Genomic DNA, 23,529 nt, shown 5'->3' on the forward strand with positions numbered 1-23,529 from the left:
ACAGGTTATTACAGACTATTGAATAGAGTTCCCTGTGGTATACAAGGGATTGTAACCTTGTTGGTTATCTATTTTATGTATGTTGCTGCTGCTGCCGCTAAGTCACTTCAGCCGTGTCCGACTCTGTGTGACCCCATAGACGGCAGCCTACCAGGCTCCCCCGTCCCTGGGATTCTCCAGGCAAGAACACTGGAGTGGGTTGCCATTTCCTTCTCCAATGCATGAAAGTGAAAAGTGAAAGTGAAGTCGCTCAGTTGTGTCCGACCCTCAGGGACCCTATGGACTGCAGCCCACCAGGCTCCTCCGTCCATGGGATTTTCCAGGCAGGAGCACTGGAGTGGGGTACCATTGCTTTCTCCGATTTTATGTATAGTGGTGTGTATATGTTAATCCCAAACTCCTAACTTCTCTTCCCTGTACTTTCCCTTTTGGTTAGTTTGTTTTCTATGGCTGTGGGCCCATTGCTGTTTTGTAAATAAATTCATTTGTGTGTGTGTGTATATATATGTATATATATATATATATATGTATGTATGTATATTAGATTTGTGCTCTTCTTTTTTGTTATAGCTTTCTAAAAATAATTTTATTTATTTATTTTTGGCTGGGCTGAGTCTTCATTGCTTTACACAGGACCTCTCTAGTTGCAGTGAGCAGGGGCTACTTTTCGTAGCGGTTTACGGGCTTCTCACCATGGTGGCTTCTCTTGCTGTGAAGCGCAGGCTCTAGTGAGTGGCTTCAGTAGGTGAGGCCTGCAGGCTCTAGAGCATGGGCTCAGTAGTTGTGGCGCACTGGCTTAGTTGCTCTGGGCGTGGCATGCGGAATCTTCCTGGACTAGGGATTGAACCCATGTCCCCTGCGTTGGCAGGTGGACTCCCACCCAGTGCACCTCAAAGAAAGTCTGCTCTTAACTTCTTAACAAAAAGCAAGACAGAGATAGTTCGGCTGACAGAATCTTAAGAAATTTTTATTGAGGCATTAATGAGGTATTCCTCATTGTACAGGAGAGGGAGGGAGGTAAACAAGTGCTTCAACTCAAACAGGATACAAAGGGAAAGGTTTGCACGAAATTCTATGAGCCCCTGAGTTCTAATAATTTTCTGTCTCTGGTCATTCCAATCCTCTCCCAACCAGCATTGTGACGATTTGCATTCATATGGCAGGGGGATGAAGGGAAATTTCAAGGAGCTCTGTGGACCAACTTTCACTTGATTTTTGGTTTTTCCAAAAAAGGACCAGTCCAGACTGATGGATCCCACCTCCTTCTCCAAACTCCAATATTCTTAAATTCTGGATTTTATTTACCAGCGAATGGAAGATTTCACTGTCTTTCCAGCCTACCGCAGGGCCAGGTCTGGTGGTCTGTTGTTTCAACTGAAAAAGTCTAATTTAATACTCTTGAATAGAAAGCAACAGTGAGGATCCTTAAAGATTATTTATGGTGATACTCAGACCTTATAACAGTGAGGTCATGTCCCCAGGAATAATAATACATGTGCATTCAATCTATCTGCCTTCTTTTAAAAAATAAAATAAAAAATGGGTCCATCAAATGACCTATATAAGCAATCCAGCTTCGAATGAGGTTGTGTCAAACTAATGTGCCTTTCTCAAATGGTAATTTATTTAAAAAATTAAGATATTGAAATGGATAAAGAAATGTGGTACATATGTACGATGAAATATTACTCAGCCATAAAAGGAATGAAACTGGGCCATTTGCAGAGAGGTGGATGGACCTAGAAACTATGGTACAGAGTGAAGTAAATCAAAAAGAGAAAAACAAATATATATTAATGCATATTTGTGGAATCTAGAAAAATAGTATAGATTAATTTATTTGCACAGCAGAAATAGAGACACAGATGTACAGAACCAATGTGTGGACACCAAAGGGGAAAAGGTGGTGGGGTGGAATGAAAGATTAGGATTGACCCATATACACAATTGATACTATCTATAAAATAGACAACTCATGAGAACAGACCACATAGTATAGGAACAGTTTGTCCCCTCAATGCTCTGTGATGATCTAAATGGGAAGGAAGTCCAAGGAAGAGGGGATGTATGTACGCATAGCTGATTCATTTGCTGTGCAGCAAAAACTAACACTACATTGTAAAGCAACTATACTCCAATAAAAAAGTTAAAAAATTAAGTTGTTGAATACAAGAGTGGGAGAGGGAGATATAACTGTAGATGAGGTAGGATTGGCCAGAGGTTGGTGGTTATGTGGCTGAGGAAAGAGGTGTATGGGGGTTCATTAAACAATTATGTCAGCATTGTGTGTGTTAAAATTTTCTATTAGAAAATGTTTAAATAAATAATTGAGAGATTGTAAAAAAAAAAAAAGAAAGGAAAGCTACAAAAGAAAATTAGATGTATGATAATGCAAAACCATTCTGCTTAAGATGGTGTCAGCTGCTTAGCACCATTTGAAAATTTCTGGCCCCATTCAAAGTCACCGCTCTTTCCATTTTAGTTGTAAATCTCCATATGAGAGGTGCAGTGCTAAAGAATCTGTCTGCATATGTAGGAGACACACGAGACATGAGTTTAACCCCTGGGCCAGGAAGATTCTGGAGTGGAAATGGCAACCCATTCCAGTATTCTTGCCTGAAAAATCTGATGGACAGAGGAGCCTGGTGGGTTACAGTCCATGGGGTCGCAAAGAATTGAACATGACTGATCACACACACACATGCACATACACTCCTTACGAGTATTAAGACTACTCCGCGATAGACATAAATATAATGTATCGCCCTTATAGGAACTTTAGAACAATTAAAAGAGCTCAGAGAAGCATGATAAGATGGCAGAAATGTGCAATGAATAACTCTCATTTCTGGTATCAGCCATGTTACTACTTATTACAATACACGGAATAAGTAATACAATACACGCATAGGTATGTATTGAGAAGGAGACATACCTCAGCTTTCTTCTGGTTTAGAGGTTCATCATCGAATTGACTAATATTCCCCTCTTTGTCTATGAAGATAAATGCCACAAGTGATGGTTCTTCACTTTCTTAGTGTACAGTCTGAATCTCTTTTCTCCCTTGAGCCTTGCACAACTTTTATCTAACACAAGCCATCTTGCTCCCTGAGAAGATAGGCTAAGTGACAGGAAGGGTGGACAGCTCATTCAAAGTTGCTCCTTGATGTTGGTCCCTGCAAGTCAAATTAACACTCTGGTTCTTGGGAGAAAGGCCATACTCTTAGCTTGGTCCTAAAGCCCTCAGGACTGCACATTCCCCAAGTCATTTGCCATAACTGGACTTCTCACTTCACAAATGCATGCTTTTCTCTCTTTCACTTGCTCTGTCACCTTTTCATATGTTGTTGGTCTTCTGAGGCACTCGTTCTCCTCCTTTGGCCTGAATGATACCATCTTATACTTTGGGTTTCTGGCTCACCTCTCCCAGGAGACCTTCCCTGATTCTCCCTTCCAGACTTTGTTGGATATTCCTACTATATCTTTCCTCTTATGTTTATATTCCATTTTACTATTACTGTCAAAGAACTTCTCCAACTGTCAGCTATAAACTTCAAACTATAAGGATTTTTGTTACTCCTGTTCATGACTCTATGTTCAGCATCTAACGTCAAACCCAGGATACATACTCAATAAATATTTGTTGAGTGTTCTCTGGTGGCTCAGTTGGTAAAGAACCCACCTGTGATGCAGGAGACACGGGTTCAATCCCTGAATCTGGAAGATCCCCTGGAGAAGGAAATGGCAATCCACTCCGGTATTCTTGCCTGGGAAACCCCATTGACAGAGGAGCCTATTGGGCTACAGTCCATGGAGTTGCGAGAGTTGGACATTACTGAGCGACAACACAGCAAAGTAGATTCTGAACCAGAATAAATCCAATCTGCTAGAACTAGACTGATCCTTGTAGAAATATAGCATGAGACATGCCCCCAAAGGACACTCAGTGGTCCCAATAATTGAGAAAATAGTTACAGGGTTATCTTGAGCTTCTGCAGTTCAATATTTAAAGTGATACTCTCCCAACCCATGAAATTCCAGATTTTTGCCCAAGGACCCAGCTGTTTACATCATAACTCCCTGGAAGCTTCCAGGTGTCCTGGTGGTCAGGAGGTTGAGGTGATTTTTCTGTTGACCAGCTTCATCAGGGCCCCCTTCAGGTCTCTGTTCCTCAGGCTATAGATAAAGGGGTTCAGCATGGGGGTGACGGCAGTGTACATCACAGCAGAGGCTTTCTCCTTCACGGCTGTGCGGACAGATGAAGGACACAGATAGACCCCAATGGTGGTCCCGTAGAAGAGTACAACCACAGAGAGGTGGGAGCTGCAGGTGGAAAAGGTTTTCTTCCTGCCTCCTGCAGAGGGCACCTTCACGATGGCCACAATGATGCGAGCATAGGAGGCCAGAATGCAGATGAAAGGCATGGCTATGACCACCCCTGCCACAATGAGCACAAAGATCTTGTTCACAGAGGTGTCAGTGCACGAAAGTCTGAGGAGTGGGGTGAGGTCACAGAAGTAGTGAGGCAACTCATTATTGCCACAAAAAAACAGACGGGCCATTAGGAGGATGTGGGTGAGGGAGATGAAGCCAGAAAACACCCACAGGCCTCCAACCAGCAGGCCACAGAGGCGTGGGCTCATGATAGAGGTATAGTGTAATGGGTGACATATAGCCACGAACCTATCATAAGCCATCACGGCTATTAAGACACTGTCCATGATGCCAAAGAAATGGAAGAAGTACATTTGTGTCAGGCAGCAGGAGTAAGAGATGGACTTGTTCTTGATTTGGATGCTCACCAGCATCTTGGGGACAGTGTTGGTGGCCAGGCAGAAATCAACCAAGGAAAGATTGGCCAAGAAGAAGTACATGGGGGTGTGGAGGTGGGAGTCGGTGCTGATGGCCAGGATGATCAACAGGTTCCCCACTACTGTGACCACATACATGGAGAGAAACAGAGCAAAGAGGAGAGTCTCCTGTTCTAGCTTTTCTGAAAGTCCCAGGAGGATAAACTCAGAGGAGCTGGTTTGGTTGTCTGGTTCCATGGATATTATTCCTCTGGAAGTATTGAAAGGGTGAAGTTACATGAATGCTATTGAGATGATTCTGAAAGATTCGAAGAGATTACCTTCAATTTCCGTGTGTGCGTGTGTTCAGTCATGTATGACTCTTTGCAAGCCTTGCCAGTTTCCTCTGTCCATGAGATTTCCCAGGCAAGAATACTGGAGTGGGTTGCCATTTCCTCCTCCAGGGGATCCACCCTAAATTTCCAATCTGGACTAATTATGATGTCTACTTATATATGTGTTCCACCTTGAACCATTGATGTAGTGTTTACATCTCATGTCAAGCTTTGGCTCAAGGTTGCTCCCTTGGATATCCCTGACTCATACAAAGACTGACAGTAAACCATGCATGAACTCTGGCTGGGGAAACTACTAAAGGGTTTACATCATGACAAAACAAACCGAATCCAGAAAAAAGCATTATCTGAGAAGCAATGATCAGCCAAGAAATTGGTAGTAATGTAGAAAAAATCTGAACAAAGCATTGTTTTAAAATAGTAATAATACAGGCTTCCCTGGTAACTCAGCTGGTAAAGAATCCACCTGCCATACATGAGACCCCAGTGCAATTCCTGGATGGGGAGGATCCTCTGGAGAAGGGATAGGCTACCTACTACAGCATTCATAGGCTTTCCTGGTGGCTCAGTTGGTAAGGAATCCTCCTGCGATGCTGGAGACCTGGGTTCGATCCCTGGGTTAGGAAGATCCCCTGGAGGAGGGTGTGGCAACCCACTCCAGTATTCTTGCCTGGAGAATCCCCATAAATAATGGAGCCTGGCTGGCTACAGTCCATGGGGTCACAAAGAATAGGACATGACTGAGAGACTAAGCACACACACACAACTTGTACCTGTGCTGTGCTCACTTGTGTCCAACTCTTTGTGACCCCATGGATTGTCACCAGCCAGGCTCCTCTGTCCATGGATTTCCCAGACAGGAATACTGGAGTGGGTTGCCATTTTCTCCTACAGGGGATCTTTCCAACCTAGGGGTCAAATTTGCATATCTTGCGTCTCCTGCATTGCAGGTGGATTCTTTACCAACTGAGTCACTGGAAAAGCCCATGCATGTAAATAATGGGGATTAAAATACTATGAGACCTGGGATTTATTTATCATAAAATAATATGAGACAAAATGGGGAATTAAAATTGTTGTAATGTTTTTGTGTTGAGTTGCAGAAAAATAGAAATAGTGAACATTTTGGACTTTCTACAAGAATACACATGATTAAAGTTTAGGTGTAACTACTTAAATAATAGGTATAGAATATATAACTTTAAAATTATAGTAGGGGTATGACAGGCTTCCCTGGTGGCTCAGCAATAAAGAATCCACCTGCTAATGCAGAAGATGAGGGTTGGATCCTTGGCTGGGACCCCAACTCTGAAAAAACAACAACAACAACAACAAAAACCCTTCTTGGTAGAATTCTCATGGTTTTCAGAATTGATTTCCAGACTTACAACTCCAGACTCGTAACTCCCAGGCTGCCTGCCAACTCAATTTTACTACCAGGATAATCTGCACAAATGTAGTGCTTCTCAGAAGGTAAAGAATCTGCCTACAATGCAGAAGACCTGGGTTCCATCCCTGGGTGGGGAAGATACCCTGGAGAAGGAAATGGCAACCCACTTCAACATTCTTGCCTGGGAAAATCCCATGGACGGAGGAACCTGGCTGGCTACAGTCCATGGGGTCACAAAGAGTTGGACACCACTGAGCAACTAACACTTACTCAGTGTAGAAAGATGGAAGCACTGAGATAATTGGATTCAGACAGACCAGGATTCAAATTCTGGTTCCATTACTTAGTGACTACTAACCTCTCTTGTTTGGCTCAGTGGTGAAAAATCCACCTGCCAGTTAAGGAGACATGGGTTCAAAGCCTGGGTTGGGAAGATCCCTGGAGAAGGAAATGGCAACCCACTCCAGGATGCTTGCCTGGGAAATCCCATAGGGTCGCAAGGAGTCAAACGCGACTGAGCCTCTAATGCTAACCCCCACCCCCAGCCTTTCTAAACTTCATTTTCTGTATCTTTAGCCTTGATAATACCCACCTGGATTTTCTTAGAAGATGAAGTGATGTAGCCCATGGAAGGTGACTGAGACAGTGCCCTACAGCATAGTATGATCTCAGCCAACATTTGGCAGCATCATCTCAGGTTTAAGGAAGGGCTGTGAAAAGAGAAATACCTGGGTGTGTTCATGGGCTCACCGCTTACTAGCTAGGTGATCTTTATTTATTTTTATTTTTAATAATTGGAGCATAATCGCTCTACAAAGTTGTGCTAGTTTCTGCTGTACAACCATGTAAATCACCTATAAGTATACATATATCCCCTCCCTCTTGAGTCTCCCTCCTACCCCCATTTGAATCACCCCTCTAGGTCTTCACAGAGCACTAAACTGAGCTCCCTGTTCTATACAGCAGCTTCCCACGTAGCTAGGTGATCTTCAGTGAGTTACCTAACCACTAAAATCTCACTTTCTTGGTCAAAAGTGGATGAGAATAGTGGTGTATAGATAATAGGCTTGTTTTGAGGATTAAATGAGATGTTGGTGTAAAATTTTCTACACAGTATCTGACAGAGAATAATATAATTATAAAAGCAGTGGTTTTCCTTTCTCTTTCTTCCTGGCAGACCAAGTTTATCATGTAAATGACAAAGTCTGTTTCTTTTCTGGTGACCTTATTTCCATGAATAAAAGCATCATCACTTCAGACACCTGTGATTGAAACTTTGACATTTCCTCCCCTGTTACTTCCACTGCCAAAGCCAATCTGCAGATGAGTTGCTACGTCTTCTACAAGCTGAACTGTCTATTCTTACTGTTATTTCCCATCTACCTCCTCCCACCACTTACTTGCATCAAGGCTCTTAGTCTGGTGGTCGAGTATTAGTCTTGAATTAGTCCTCATGCATCCTTTCTGTCTCCTCCAGACCATCATGAAATCACTGATGGGATAGTCTTCCTGATAAGTCAGAAAGAAATAAACAAATATCATATATTAACGCATACATGTTGAATCTGGAAAAATGGTTTACAGATGAATCTATTTGCAAAGCAGAAATAGAGACACAGGTATAGAGAGCAAATATATAGATACCAAGGGGGAAAAGGGGAGGGTGCGATGAATTGGGAGATCAGGATTGAGATCCACAGGCTACTACGTACAACATAGATAACTAACGAGAACCTGCTGTATGGCACAGGGAACTCTACTCAATGCTCTGTGGTGACAAAGAGGGGATACATGTACACACAAAGCTGAATCATTTTGCTGTGCAGCAGAAACTAGCACACCACTGTAAAGCAACTAAACTCCAATGATAAAAAAGAATAATTCTGGTCATATCACTTTTATTCACTTATTTATGCACTCACTGTCTTTTTTCCCCCCATAAACAATTATTGGTGGCTGCATTAAGCCAGGATTTGGGGTGAGTAGTGCAGACAAAGACACAAATAGACACAAACCCTGTCCTCCAGACACTGTAAAGCAGGAACTGTGTGCCTTTGCTCATTTTTAAAGAATTTAATTTTAATTGGAGGATAATTGATTTACAATGTTGTGTTGATTTCTGCCATATGACAACCTGAATCAGCCGTTAAGTATACATATTTTCCTTCCCTCTTGACATCCCTTCCACTCCCCACACCATCCCAGCCCTCTATGGTAACGTATATGTTTCAACACTATGCTCTCAATTTGTCCCACCCTCTCCTTCCCCCGCTGTGTCCACAGCTCTGTTCTCTATGCCTGTGTCTCTATTCGTACTCTGTAAATAGATTTCTTTGTTCGTTTTTGTAGCCAACATCTTAACTGGATATAAAAGACATATAACCCATCTTCAATAAATGCATAAATAAATAATGATCCTCTTTTTTTTTTTATTGTCTCCTACAATACCAGGCACTGTTCTACATTCTTTGTCAATTAGTTACTCGAAACAACCCAATTTTGGTGGGTCTGTTTCACAGATAAGGAAATGGAGATGCAGGGAGATTAATAAAATCAAGTGGAGTTCCACAGAAAGTGGGTGGCAGAACTAAGCCACGCAGTCTGAATATGGAGCCTGTACTCTTTTAAAACATTTATTTATTTGGCTGCCTCAAGCCTTAATTGCAGTACTTGGAATTTTTGTTGCATCATATGGGATCTTTTGCTGCGGTGTGTGGACTCTCTAGTTGCCTCTCAGACTTAGCTGCTCCAAGGCATGTGGGATCTTACTGACCAGGACTCAAGGGATCAACCAGGGATCAAACCCAAGCTTCCTGCATTGCAAGGCAGATTCTTTGTCACTGGACCATCATCAGGAAAGTCTCTAGAGCCTGTATTCTTAATCCTTTTAATTTAAAAAATCAAGAGTGAATTAATGAATTTACAGTTGAATGAAGGAAACAGCCTCAAGAGGCATTTATCCACTTATGCTGAAATGGGCATAACAGCAAATTATCCTGAGAACTGCAAGACTGTTTAGTATATGCAACGCCAAGGGCTTCAGAGACTCAGTGATGGAAAGAACTCAAACCTTTACTTACAAAAGTTTGGTTTGAACTCCTTTGTTCTTTGAAATACTCAAGCAAGCTTTGGAAATATCTGGTGTAGGTACTAAAAACTGTGCTGAAAATCATGGGCTTTGGAAAGGGCTTGGTGGCATCACCTTTGGACTAAGTTGAACTAGGTAGCCAAGTGCGGTTATTGGATTCTGGGCTGGAAACTGTTGAAATGAGCCAAGCAGACTCTCCCAGTTCTCTGAAAACATAGGAGCTCTAGTACCCGCTGGCATTCTCTCCAAGTTCTCTCTCTCTTTTTCCTTCTCCTTCCCTCTTTTCTTGTCCCCAGATCCACTTACAGGGCTATCTTTCCTCTTCTTGACATTATCACAGGGGCATGAGGCAAACAAGGTTCCATTCCCTCCCTGCTGATGGACAATAAAGATGCTGGCTCTGCTTCTAGGAAAGGACAAGAATGATGAAGTTAGATCAGAACAGAAAGATGCTCATAAAGGCAAAGATATACAGCCTCCTTGCCCAAAGAAGGAAAGCTGGGGTGGAGGGTAAATTGTAGGAACGGAGGGAATATTTATGATTTCTGGGCCAATAAGAAGTCAATTCCCAAGGCTCCTTGTTAGATAAATTGTTCAATTTCACCTCTGTTCCCTGAATAGTTTGACTTCCTTGGGGGTGCTGGAACATGGCAGTAAGAAGGTTGTATTGAGTATATTAGGTCTTCAGGAGGCAACCTGGAGCAAGTTGAGTTTCCCAACTTGCTCTGCACCCTGTCCTCTGGGAACAAACTTTCCTAGTCTCCCAGACTCTGTCTCCCCAAGGCCCAGGGCTTCTCATAGAGGAAGTTTCCATTTTTCTTTGAAGTCAGTCTTCCTTCCCTTATCACTCTAAGAATCAAAAACAAGGCTTCCCTGGTGGCTCAGTGGTAAAGAATCCACCTGCCAATGCAGGAGACACCGGTCTTCCTGGTCTGGAAAGATCCCACACGCCACGGAGCGACTAAGCCTGTGAGCCACAACTATTGAGCTTGTGCTGTAGAGCCCAGGAGCCACAACTATGAAGCTTGCATGGCCTAGAGCTTGTGCTCCACAATAAGAGAAGCTACAGCAATGAGAAGCCTGCACACCACAGCTAGAGAGTAGCCCCTGCTTGCCACAACTAGACAAAAGCCCGCACAGCAATGAAGACTCAGCACAGCCAAAAATAAAAGTAACTTACTAAATAAAGGGGTTTCCCTGGTAGCTCAGTCAGTAAAGAATCTGCCTGCAATGCAGGATACCTGGGGTCGATGCCTGGGTCAGGAAGATCCCCTGGAGAAGGAAATAATAACGCACTCCAGTATTCCTGCCTGGGGAGTCCCATGGACAGAGGAGCCTGGCAGGCTACAGTTCATGAGGTTGCAATGAGTTGGACACTACTGAGTGACTAAACCTAAATAAAAATTTTTAAAAATCTTTATTTAAAACAAGCAAGCAAAAAGTCTCTCTACATCCACGCAGTGATGTAATACACAGATACAAGGCTGCTTTCAACACCACTTAACCTCAAGAGGGAAATTCTGTAAAGACACCATTTCTCCCTTCCAGTTCTGCCAATGGAGGAAACAGAATTTAACTTGATGGACATACATAGAAAGGGGTTGGCTGAATGGGTCCGCAGAAAGATCTTCGATCTGAATATTGGTCCCAAGATAGTATCAGTGGGAGTTTTCTCCGTTTGCACTTTTTAGGAATTCAGATTCATGAAATCTTTGTCAGATTTTTGGGTCTTGTGTCCACTTAATAAATATCCATAAAACTGACTGGTACATTAAGTGCCAGTTTAAAAAAGCCTTTTGTTATAGAAATAACCAATTGCAGACAAAAGTAGATTCAGTTCAGTTCAGTCGCTCAGTCGTGTCCTGCCGGGAGCCAGCACAGGAGAGCCCACCCATGACAAAATCATGCAGGACTCGAGGGAATCCCTGGGCCATCTGATCCATGACAAGGTCATGTGGAAGAGTCCTGATGAGCAAGGCCTCAGGACTCGACGGACCCCCTGGACCTGCTCGAGCATCGACCCCTGAACCAGAATCTGTCTGTCTTATTTTATGTCTTTCACCAGCTCTTCTGACATTAGCAAGGGGCTGTCCCTGACCAAAAGAGTTAACTTAGGGCTCTAGTTGATAAATCTCCTGGGCATGAAAGGAGTGTTTCAAACCCTCTGTTAGCATTCTAGCTTACTTGGCAGCTTTATCCAGACTCTTGCAACATTGTTGAGCCTATGCAATGCTTGCTGCCAAGTTCTCACATCCCTTATCCATTGTGTTCCTGGGAGTGCATATAGTCATGATGTAGAAAAAACAAGTAATAGCCTTAGCATTAGCAACATTAGACTTTGAGTTAATAAGTTCTTTCTTTGCTGTAACCCGCTGAATCTTTGCTCCATAAAAATGTAACTCTGTACTTTAAGGGTGATGCAGGCTAAGAATTTAAGAAGAAACGCTTTAAGGGAAATCATTGTTCTGATGTTCTGGCTGACCAACCTTTATCAAAAGGAGGTCATGGAATATCAACAGGCCTCCTGAATAGAACATGATGTACAGAAAATAAGACTCTTGCAGGAAGGAACCTGATATTGATAAAAGTTATTACTGATGGAATGTTGAATTGACTCTGCATTTTTCACCTTGCTGTATGTATAACTCAGGGTATAAAAGCCCGGAGAAGAATAAAGTAAGGGGCCTTGCTTAAAGAAGCTTGGTCACCCCGTGTCTCTTTCTTTATCTCTTTATCTATCTTTCTTCATTCACCGACGTAGTCCATCCTGAGGATATCCCTGGACTCTGCTGAGGCTGGACCTTGGCAGTGTCCGACTCTTCACAACCATAGCACTAAAAGATGATGCTGTGAAAGTGCTGCAGTCAATATGTCAGCAAATATGGAAACCTCAGCAGTGACCACAGGACTGGAAAAGGTCAGTTTTCATTCCAAGCCCAAAGAATGCTCAAACTACCACACAATTGCACTCATCTCACATGCTAGTAAAGTAATGCTCAAAATTCTCCAAGCCAGGCTTCAGCAGTACGTGAACCATAAACTTCCAGATGTTCAAGCTGGTTTTAGAAAAGGCAGAGGAACCCAGAGATCAAATTGCCAACATCCACTGGGTCATGAAAAAAGTAAGAGAGTTCCAGAAAAACATCTATTTCCACTTTATTGACTATTCTAAAGCCTTTGACTGTGTGGATCAAAATAAACTGTGAAAAATTCTGAAGGAGATGGGAATACCAGGCCACCTGACCTGCCTCTTGAGAAACCTGTATGCAGGTCAGGAAGCAACAGTTAGAACTGGACATGGAACAACAGACTGGTTCCAAATAGGAAAAGGAGTACATCAAGACTGTATATTGCAACCCTGCTTATTCAACTTCTATGCAGAGTACATCATGAGAAACGCTGGGCTGGAGGAAGCACAAGCTGGAATCAAGATTGCTGGGAGAAATATGAATAACCTCAGATATGCAGATGACACCCCCCCTGATGGCAGAAAGTGAAGACGAACTAAAGAGCTTCTTGATGAAAGTGAAAGTGGAGAGTGAAAAAGTTGTCTTAAGCTCAACATTCAGAAAATTAAGATTATGGCATCTGAGCCCATCACTTCATGGCAAATAGATGGGGAAACAGTGGAAACAGTGGCTGACTATTTTTTGGGGCTCCCAAATCACTGCAAATGGTGATTGCAGCCATGAAATTAAAAGACATTTACTCCTTGGAAGGAAAGTTATGACCAACCTAGACAGCATTTAAAAAGCAGAGACATTATTTTGTCAACAAAGGTCTGTCTAGTCAAGGCTATGGTTTTTCCAGAGTCATGTACGGATGTGAGAGTTGGACTATAAAGAAAGCTGAGTGCAGAAGAATTGATGCTTTTGAATTGTAGTGTTGGAGAAGACTCTTGAGAGTCCCTTGGACTGCAAGGAGATCCAACCAGTCCATCGTAAAGGAGATCAGTCCTGGGTGTTCATTGGAAGGACTGATGTTGAAGCTGAAACTCTGATACTTTGGCCACCTGATTCAAAGAGCTGACTCATTTGAAAAGACCCTAATGCTGGGAAAGATTGAAGGCAGGAAGAGAAGGGGACGACAGAGGATGAGATGGTTGGATGGCATCACCGACTCAATGGACATGAATTTGGGTAAACTCCGGGAACTGGTGATGGACAAAGGAGGCCTGGTGTGCTGCGGTTCATGGGGTCACCAAGAATCGGACACGACTGAGCAACTGAACTGAACTGAAGGTTGAGTCATAAGATATTGTCAATGCTCTGATTTTTGACCAAGAAAACTCAGTTTTTAACATGACTTGGCTTTATGTAATGAAACCCATGTATTCATCACACAGGTTCAGTGATTACCAATTAGAATCTTGTTTCATCTGTATTCTATCTACTTTGACCTCTTCTCCAGGATTATTTCAGAGCAGATTTTATATATCACATCATTTCAGTACAACTCTAAAAAGACAAGTTATTTTTAAAAGCATAGTCACAATCCCATTAGTGTACTTTAAAGTATTAATAATAATCATATTATCAAATTATAATTTTATTAAAATATTAAATATCCAAGTAATACTCAAATTAACCCAATTGCCTAATGATTTTTTAAATAATTTTTTCACATTAGAATCCAAATAATATCCCTATATTCTAATTGGTTGATAGCTGTCTAAAGTCCTTTCTAATTTATAGGATTTTTTTGTTTGTTTCCCCTCTTGTATGTGATTCTTGGAATTTATTTGATGAAGAAATCGTCTGATTTTGCTGATTGCATTTGTGTGCTATTGTTTCAAATATGCTTCTTGTAAGTTATAATTATAAATTGATGTGTAGATCTAGATACTTGATCAGGTCCTGGGTTAATTTTTTGGGGAAAGGATACTTTACAGTGATGTGGAGTCTCCTGAGAAGGCACATACTTTTTTTTTTCAGCTATATTGACACATAATTGACTAATAAAATTGTAATATGTTTAAGTACACAAAGTGAGACTTCTTCAGTGGTCCAGTGGTTAAGACAGCGGGCTTCCAATGAAGGGGGCATGGGTTCAATTCCTGCTTGGGGAACTAAGATCCCATATGTCATGCAGTGTGGCCAAAAATAAATAAACAAGTCAAATAAGAATGAAAAGTTTGAATTAAAAAAAATACAGGAAGCAATAATTTGATATACATATACACTGTGAAGGGCTTTCCTAGTAGCTCAGCTGGTAAAGAATCCACCTGCAATGCAGGAGACCTGGGTTCCATCCGATCCCCTGGAGGAGGGCATGGTAACCCACTCCAGTATTCTTGCCTGGAGAATCCCCGTGGATAGAGGAGCCTGGCGGGCTACAGTCCTTGGGGTCGCAAAGAGTCTGTCATGACTGAAGACTAAGCACAGCATAGCACTGCCCATTGTGAAGGATTTCCACTATCAAGTTAACTAACATATCCATCACCTCACATATCCCCCCACCCTTTTCTTAGATTCTAAATGTAAATTATGCCATGGAGTAGTTTTTTCTTTCTTTCTTCTCATTTCATTTAGCATAATGCCTTCCAGGTGCATTTTTTGGGTCACAAGTGGAAGGATTTCCTTCTTTTACAAGGCTAAATAATATTCTATTGGACATATATACACCACATTTTCTTTATCTTTTCATTTGTCTATGGGCACTGTTTTCATACCTTGACTATTGCAAATAATGCTGCACTGAACATGAAAATACTGAAATTTCCTTAAGATGGTTTCATTTCCTTTGGATGTATTCTCAGAAGTGGAATTTATGTATTATATGTTAGGTCTACTTTTCATCCTGAATTAGGGTGTGTGCTGGACTTCCCTTATAGTTCAGTTGGTAAAGAATCTGCCTGCAAGGCAGGAGACCTGGGTTTGATTTCTGGGTTGGGAATATCCCCTGGAGAAGGAAATGGCAACCCACTCCAGTAGTCTTGTCTGGAGAATCCCATGGACGGAGGAGCCTGGTGGGCTACGGTCTATGGGGTCGTAAGAGTCAGACATGACTTAGCGACTAAACCACCACACCACCAGGGTGTGTGTTACATCCAATGATTGACATCATCTTTATACAAGGAAGCAGGGGTAGGTTTGAGGCACACAGACACAGAGAAGGGTCATGTGAAGATAAACAGATTTAGGATTTATATAGCTCCAAACAGGAATGTCAAGGGTTTCCTGCTGCACTACTATTTTTCATAGCACTGGAAATTTTACATTTCCGCCAATAAAAGTTATTTTTTTCTCTTTGTGTGTTCTGTTTGGTTGTTTTCGTCTGTTTTTATAACAGCCATCCTAATGGGTGTGAAATTTCATTGGGGTTGATTTGCATTTCATGTGGAATGCCTTTTCATGCGCTTACTGGTTATTTGTACATTCTCTTTGGAGAAATGTCTGTTTAAGTCCTTGCCCCATCTTTAATTGAGTTGTTTAGCTTGTTGTTGTTGTTGACATGTAGGAACTCTTTATGTGCTAGATATTAATTCCTTAGTAGATCTATGGTTTAGAAATGTCTTCTCCCATTCCATGAGCTGTCTTTTTATTCTGTTCGTAGGGCCCTTTGACATTCAGAAGCTTTAAATTTTGTTAAAAATTTTTATTGGAGTATAGTTGATTTACAGTATCATGTAAGTTTCAGGTATACAGCAAAGTGAATCTTATATGTATGCACATATCCACTCCTTTTTTCATTCTTTTACCATGAAGGTCCTTACAGAGTAGAATTCCCTGTGTAATAGGTCCTTATTAGCCGTCTATTTTATATATAGCAGTGTATATATATCAACCCAAATCTTCCAGTTTATTCCCTGCCACTTATGCCCTGGTAACCATAAGTTTGTTTTCTATATCTGTAACTTTATTTCTGTTTTGTGAGTAAGTTCATTTGCACCTTTTTTTTTTCAAGATTCCACATATAAGCCATATCATATGATGTTTGTCTTTCTTTGTCTGACTTACTTCACTAGGTACTGCAATCTCTACATCCATCCATGTTGCCGCAAATGGCATTATTCCATTCTTTTTTATGACTGAGTAAAATTCCATTGTATATCATCGTATATATACCACAACCTCTTTAGTCCTCTGTTGAAGGACATTTATGTTGACACCAGGGTCAATCTATTGTTAGAATATAGAAATGGAACTGATTTTTGTATACTGCTCTTATATCCTTCATGAACTGTATAGCTTTGCTGAATTTGTAAGTTCTAATAGGTTTTTTTGTGTGGCATTTTCAGGGTTTTTCACCTATAAGATTATGTCATCTGTGAACAAACATCATTTTACTTTTTCTTTCCCAATTTGGATGCGTTTCATTTCTTTTTCTTGTCTAATTGTTCTTTGTAAGAGTTCTAGTACTATATTGAAAGAAGTAGTAAAATCAGGCATTTTTGTTTTTTTATTTTTTTAAAATTTATTTATTATTATTTTTTAAAATTTTTACTTTATTTTACTTTACAATACTGTATTGGTTTTGTCATACATTGACATGAATCCACCACAGGTGTACATGAGTTCCCAGTCATGAACCCCCCTCCCACCTCCCACCCCATAACATCTCTCTGGATCATCCCCATGCACCAGCCCCAAGCATCCTGTGTCCTGTATCGAACATAGACTGGCAATTCGTTTCTTACATGATAGTATACATGTTTCAATGCCATTCTCCCAAATCACCCCACCCTCTCCCTTTCCCTCAGAGTCCAAAAGTCCGTTCTACACATCTGTGTCTCTTCTGCTGTCTCACATACAGGGTCATCATTACCATCTTTCTAAATTCCATATATATGTGTTGGTATACTGTATTGGTGTTTTACTTTCTGGCTTACTTCACTCTGTATAATCGGCTTCAGTTTCATCCATCTCATTAGAACTGATTCAAATGTATTCTTTTTAATGGCTGAGTAATACTCCATTGTGTATATGTACCACAGCTTTCTTATCCATTCATCTGCTGATGGACATCTAGGTTGTTTCCATGTCCTGGCTATTATAAACAGTGCTGCAATGAACATTGGGGTACATACGTCTCTTTCAATTCTGGTTTCCTCGGTGTGTATGCCCAGCAGTGGGATTGCTAGCTTTTGGTCTTTCATCATTGGGTATGGCAGGATTGATGCTGAAGCTGAAGGTCCAATACTTTAGCCACCTGATGTGAAGACCCAACTCATTGGAAAAGATCCTGATATTGAGAAAGATTGAGGGCAGGAGGAGACGGGGGCAACAGAAAGTGAGATGGTTGGATGGCATCACTGTCTCAATGGACAAGAGTTTGAACAAACTTAGGGAGATAGTGAAGGACAGGGAAGCCTGGAATGCTGCAGTCTACGGAGTCCAAAGAGTTGGACACTACTCACTGACTGAAAACATTAAGGATGGGGTGGAGGTGGGGGGGGGTCAGGATGGGGGACACATGTACACCCATGGCTGATTCATGTAAATGTATGGCAAAAACCACTACAATATTGTAAAGTAATTAGCCTCCAATTAAAATAAATGAATTAATTTACAAAAAGAAAGAAAAAAAGAACAACAGTCCCACTCATGGCACCTTGATTGCCATCTATAAGAGAGCTTAAAGCAAAGTCATACTTGAATACTTGGTCCACAGAAATTATGAAACAATAAATGTGTATTATTTTTTCTGAACTACATGGTGTACTTAAAGCACTTGCAGAATTTATCCAAGATTGAGAAAGGAAAGAAAAACTTAAATTAGAAGCACATAGAGGGACTTCCCTGGTGGCCCAGTGGTTAAGAATCTGCCTTCCAATGCAGAGTATATGGGTTTGATCCCTTGTCCAGGAGCTAAGATCCCACATGCCTTGCAACCAAAAAATAAAAATGTGCAGAAGCAATACTGAAACAAATTTAATAAAGACTTCAAAAATGGTCCACATCAAGAAAACGTCTAAAAAAGAAGAAAAAAAAAAAGACATGGACAACTCCTAATCCAGACTTGTTTCTGACTGCATATTTAGCTTCCTTCATCTAGCACATTGTCCTTGCATTATGGCTTTCATATCCTTCTCACTATCAGTATTTGGTTAATTAATTTATTTTTTTAAATTGTTATTTCCCCTGCTGCTGCTGCTGCTGCTGCTGTGTGTGTGCTCAGTCAAGTCTGACTTTTTGTGACCCATGTACTATAGCCCACCAGGCTCCTCTGACCATGGAATTTTGCAGGTAAGAATACTGGTGTGGGTTGCCATTTCCTACTCCAGGGGATCTTTCTGTCTCAGGGATCGAATCCAAGTCTCTCTTCTCCTGCATTGGCAGGCAGATTCTTTACCACTAGTGCCACCTGTGAAGCTTGTTTGGGCTAGTAATGGTTGTTTTGTTTAATTTTATTTTTTTAAAAAGAACATCAGTAAACTGTGTTTTGTTTTTAATGTTCAGAGCTTGGAATTTTATCCCATGTATACATTCATGATAATTGAAGGGAAGAGTACCATTTTAAAATTTCTGGCCTCTAAAAGTCATTGCCCTACAATGAGGAGAAAAGAGTTGATAAACTCTCATGCTATCTTTTTGTAGACATGGGGAAAATCCTTTAATTTCTCTTGTTTAATGCTTTGTGCCCACTGCTAAGAAAAATAGGCATCATGGAATAGATATTTGGTAAATGTTGAATGAATGGATGAAGCATATATTGGGGTCAACAAATGATGGAAGTTGATATCAGAATGACGAACAAGACAAATCTCTCCCAGAGCTCTGATTTTTATTTATTAAAATGAAACAAGCAGAAAATATTCTGGAAATCTTAGGTTTTTATTGGTTGATGGAATGTCTCCTTCCATAGAGAAAAGGGTGGTTGAATCAGTGCTTTACCTCAAGTTGTATCTATCTGTATCAGAGAGAAAAATATTCATAAAGATTCTATGAGTCCCCCTATGGTGATCATTTTTCCCTTTTTAAAAAAAGTTTGTTTTAAAAATGTGGACCAATTTTTAATGTTTTTATTGAATTTGTTATAATATTGCTTCAGTTTTATGTTTTGCTTTTTTGGCCGTGAGGCATGTGGGATCTCAGTTCTCTGACCAGGGATTGAACCCACATCTCCTGCATTAGAAGGCGAAGTCCCAACCACCTGACTGCTGAGGAAGTCCCTGTAATCACTTTCAAAGTCACTGGCAATTCAAACCCTCTCCCAGCCAACACCGTAGAATGGTAATTTCTATTCATGTGGCAAGAGAATGGAGGGGAGTTAGGAAGAAAGAGCATCATGGTTCACCTTTTACTTGTGTTGTTTGTGTGTGTTTGTGTGTGTTATTCTAAAAGGGCATGACCAGGGACTTCTCTGGTGGTCCAGTGGCAAAGACTCTATGCTGTCTATGAAGGGGGTCTAGGTTTGATCCCTGGTTGGGGAACTAGATCCCACATGCCCCAACTAAGACCCAGCATGGTCAAATAAATACATAAATATTAAAAAATAATAATAAAAAGGCATGATCAGATCCATGAATGCCCCGTGGGCAAACTTTAGTGTTTTTAAATTTTGGATTTTATCCATTAGAATATTACCCACAAAGTGCATTTTCACTTTTCTCACATGTACCCTCACTAACAGAGTACTAAGATGGGACTGCAGCAGGTCTGTTGGTTCAACTGGTACATTCTAATTTAATTTTCATGAAAGGAAAATACAGAGGCAAATGAGATGTAGGATTCTTTAGAGCCATTCTACTAAGGATGACATCAGATTCTTAGCACCTTTTGAAAATTTCTGACCTCTGCAAAGTCACTGCCTGCTTTACTTTAGTTGTAACGCTCCATATACATAATAGGATTACTCTCTAATAAAGTGAGACTTACCACTTTCATAGGAGCTTTAGAATGACTAGATGAGACACAGAAAAGAAACAAACCATAGTGTTTGGCACAAGATAAACTCATAATGAGTAGCTCTCATTTCTGGTTTGGGCTTCTCTGGTAACTCAGCTGGTAAAGAATCTGCCTGCAATGTGGGAGACCTGGGTTCAGTCTCTGGGTTGGGAAGATCCCCTGGAGCAGTGCATGGCAACCCATTCCAGTATCTTTGCCTGGAGAATCCCTTTGCCTGGACAGAGGAACCTGGAGTGTTATAGTCTATGGGGTTGCAAAGAGTCAGAAGGGACTGAGCAACTAAGCACAGCACAGCACATTTCTGGTATAAGCAGTGTTACCACTTAGATACATTCCACAGGCATATATGGCAATTAAGGCATGCCAAAGCTTCCCTCTGGTTTAGAGATTTATGATTCAATTGACTGGTATTTTGCTCTTTGTCTATGAGATATACACCAAAAAGTAGTATTTCCTCATTTCCTTAGGGCATGGTCTGAATCTCTTTCTCCCTTGTGTCTTGCACAAGCCTTCATGCTCCCCATGAAGACAGAATAGGAGTGGGAGGAAGGGGGCTGTACAACTCATTCCCATGCTCCTTGACTTTAGTCCTGGAAAGTCAAGTTAACTGGCCAGTTCTTTGGAGAAAGGCCACCCTCTTAGGTTGGCCCTAAAGCCCTCAGTACCTGGCACCTCCCACATCATTCAGTGTAACTGGACTTTTAACTTCGCAAATGCATGCTTCACTCTTTCTCTCGCTTTCTTACCTTTCCACAGATTGTTTTGTCTTTCTAGGATGTTCTTTCTCCTCATTTTGCCTGATCAGCATATTCTCATCCTTTGGGTTTTTGGATCACCTCTCCTGGAAGACTTCCGCTAAATCTCCCTCAGACTCTGTTGTGTGTTCCTATTGGATTCTATCCTTCCTCTCATGTTTATATTCCATTCTACTACAGCTAAGTGTACAATATCTTCTCCCACACTCAGCTGTAAGCTCTAGACTATTGGGATCTTATCTCTCCTGTTTATATTTCTACATCCAGCCCTGAATATGTACTTAATAAGTACTTGTTGAGTGTTCAATGGTTTCAAAACCAGGGTAAACCCAAGCTGGTATGGCTAGGCTGATCTTCTGGGTTATAGCATGAAGTTTACCTAAAAGACACCCTTTTTCGTCCCAGTATTGGAGAAAATGGGCTTCCCTGGTGGCTCAGTGGTTAAGAATCTGCCTACAATGCAGGAGACGCAGGTTTGATCCCTGGGTGGGGAAGAGCCCCTGGAGAAGGAATTGGCAACCCACTCCAGTATTCTTGCCAGAAAAATCCCACAGAGGGAGGAGTCTGGTGGGATACAGTCCATGCTGTCACAAAGAGTCAGATGCCACTGAGTGCGTGCGAGCGCACGCGCACGCACACACACACACACATACACACACACACATTTGAGAAAATAGTTATAGGACCCTCCTGATTATCCCTTTTAAACTTCTGCAATTCAAAATTCAGAATGGCTGCACTTCCAGCTCTTGTAATTCCATACATTTGTCCAGGACCCTAGATTTTGAGGTCCTGCCTCTAGGAAGCTCCCAGATGACCTTGTGGTCATGAAGATGAGATGATTTTTTTTCTCATGAGATTACTTAGGGCCCTCTTCAGGTCTCTGTTCCTCAGGCTATAGATAAAGGGGTTCAGCATGGGGGTGACAGCAGTGTACATCACAGCAGAGGCTTTCTCCTTCATGGCTGTGTGGACAGATGAAGGACCTCAGTGGTGGTCATATAAAGGAGGGCAACCACAGAGAGGTGGGAGCTGCAGGTGGAAAAGGTTTTTATCCTGCCTTCTGGAGAGGGCACCTTCATGATGGCCACAATAATTCAAACATAGGAGGCCAGAATGCAGATGAAAGGCATGGCTATGACCATCCCTGCCACAATGAACACACAGATCTTGTTCACAGAGGTGTCAGTGCACGAAAGTCTGAGGAGCGGGGTGAGGCACAGAAGTAGTGCAGCAACTCATTATTGCCACAAAAAAACCAGACGGGCCATCAGGAGGATGTGGGTGAGGGAGAAGAAGCCGGAAAACACCCACGGGCCTCCAACCAGCAGGCCACAGAGGCGTGGGCTCATGATAGAGGTATAGTGTAAGGCGTGACATACAGCCACAAATCTATCATAAGCCATCATGGCTATTAAGACACTGTCCATGATGCCAAAGAAATGGAAGAAATACATTTGTGTCAGGCAGCAGGAGTAAGAGATGGACTTGCTCTTGATTTGGATGCTCACCAGCATCTTGGGGACAGTGTCGGTGGCCAGGCAGAAATCAACCAAGGAAAGATTGGCCAAGAAGAAGTACATGGGGGTTTGGAGGTGGGAGTCAGTGCTGATGGCCAGGATGATCAACAGGTTCCCCACTACTGTGACCGCATACATGGAGAGAAACAGAGCAAAGAGGAGAGTCTCCTGTTCTGGCTTTTCTGAGAGTCCCAGGAGGATAAACTCAGAGGAGCTGGTTTGGTTGTCTGGTTCCATGGGTATGATTCCTCTGTTCAGTTCAGTTCAGTTGCTCAGTCATGTCCGACTCTTTGCGACCCCATCAATCGCAGCACGCCAGGCCTCCCTGTCCATCACCAACTCCTGGAGTTCACTCAGACTCACGTCCATTGAGTCAGTGATGCCATCCAGCCATCTCATCCTCAGTCGTTCCCTTCTCCTCCTGCCCCCAATCCCTCCCAGCCTCAGAGTCTTTTCCAATGAGTCAACTCTTCGCATGAGGTGGCCAAAGTACTGGAGTTTCAGCTTTAGCATCATTCCTCCCAAAGAAATCCCAGGGTTGATCTCCTTCAGAATGGACTGGTTGGATCTCCTTGCAGTCCAAGGGACTCTCAAGAGTCTTCTCCAACACCACAGTTCAAATGCATCAGTTCTTCGGCGCTCAGCCTTCTTTACAGCCCAACTCTCACATCCATACATGACTACAGATAAAATCATAGCCTTGACTAGACAGACCTTAGTCAGCAAAGTAATGTCTCTGCTTTTGAATATGCTGTCTAAGTTGGTCATAACTTTTCTTGA

The 23,529-nt window shown here is 41.8% G+C and overlaps 1 protein-coding gene and 1 pseudogene across 1 annotated transcript; both read right to left on the reverse strand.

Moving 5' to 3' along the window:
• Positions 1–4,106: 4,106 nt before the first annotated feature.
• LOC138441710 (olfactory receptor 1M1) lies at positions 4,107–5,048 on the reverse strand. Its single transcript, XM_069592800.1, has one exon. It carries the CDS (start codon positions 5,046–5,048, stop codon positions 4,107–4,109), a length of 942 nt encoding a protein of 313 aa, XP_069448901.1.
• Positions 5,049–22,054: 17,006 nt separating this feature from the next.
• On the reverse strand, positions 22,055–22,986 carry LOC138441711 (olfactory receptor 1M1-like; annotated as a pseudogene).
• Positions 22,987–23,529: the final 543 nt, after the last annotated feature.

Source organism: Ovis canadensis, chromosome 5, assembly GCF_042477335.2.
Source record: "Ovis canadensis isolate MfBH-ARS-UI-01 breed Bighorn chromosome 5, ARS-UI_OviCan_v2, whole genome shotgun sequence".
Classification (NCBI taxonomy): Eukaryota; Metazoa; Chordata; class Mammalia; order Artiodactyla; family Bovidae; genus Ovis; species Ovis canadensis.

Excerpts from the sequence above, each read along its gene's own strand:
- LOC138441710 (XM_069592800.1), bottom strand. The coding sequence starts at position 5,048 with ATGGAACCAGACAACCAAACCAGCTCCTCTGAGTTTATCCTCCTGGGA.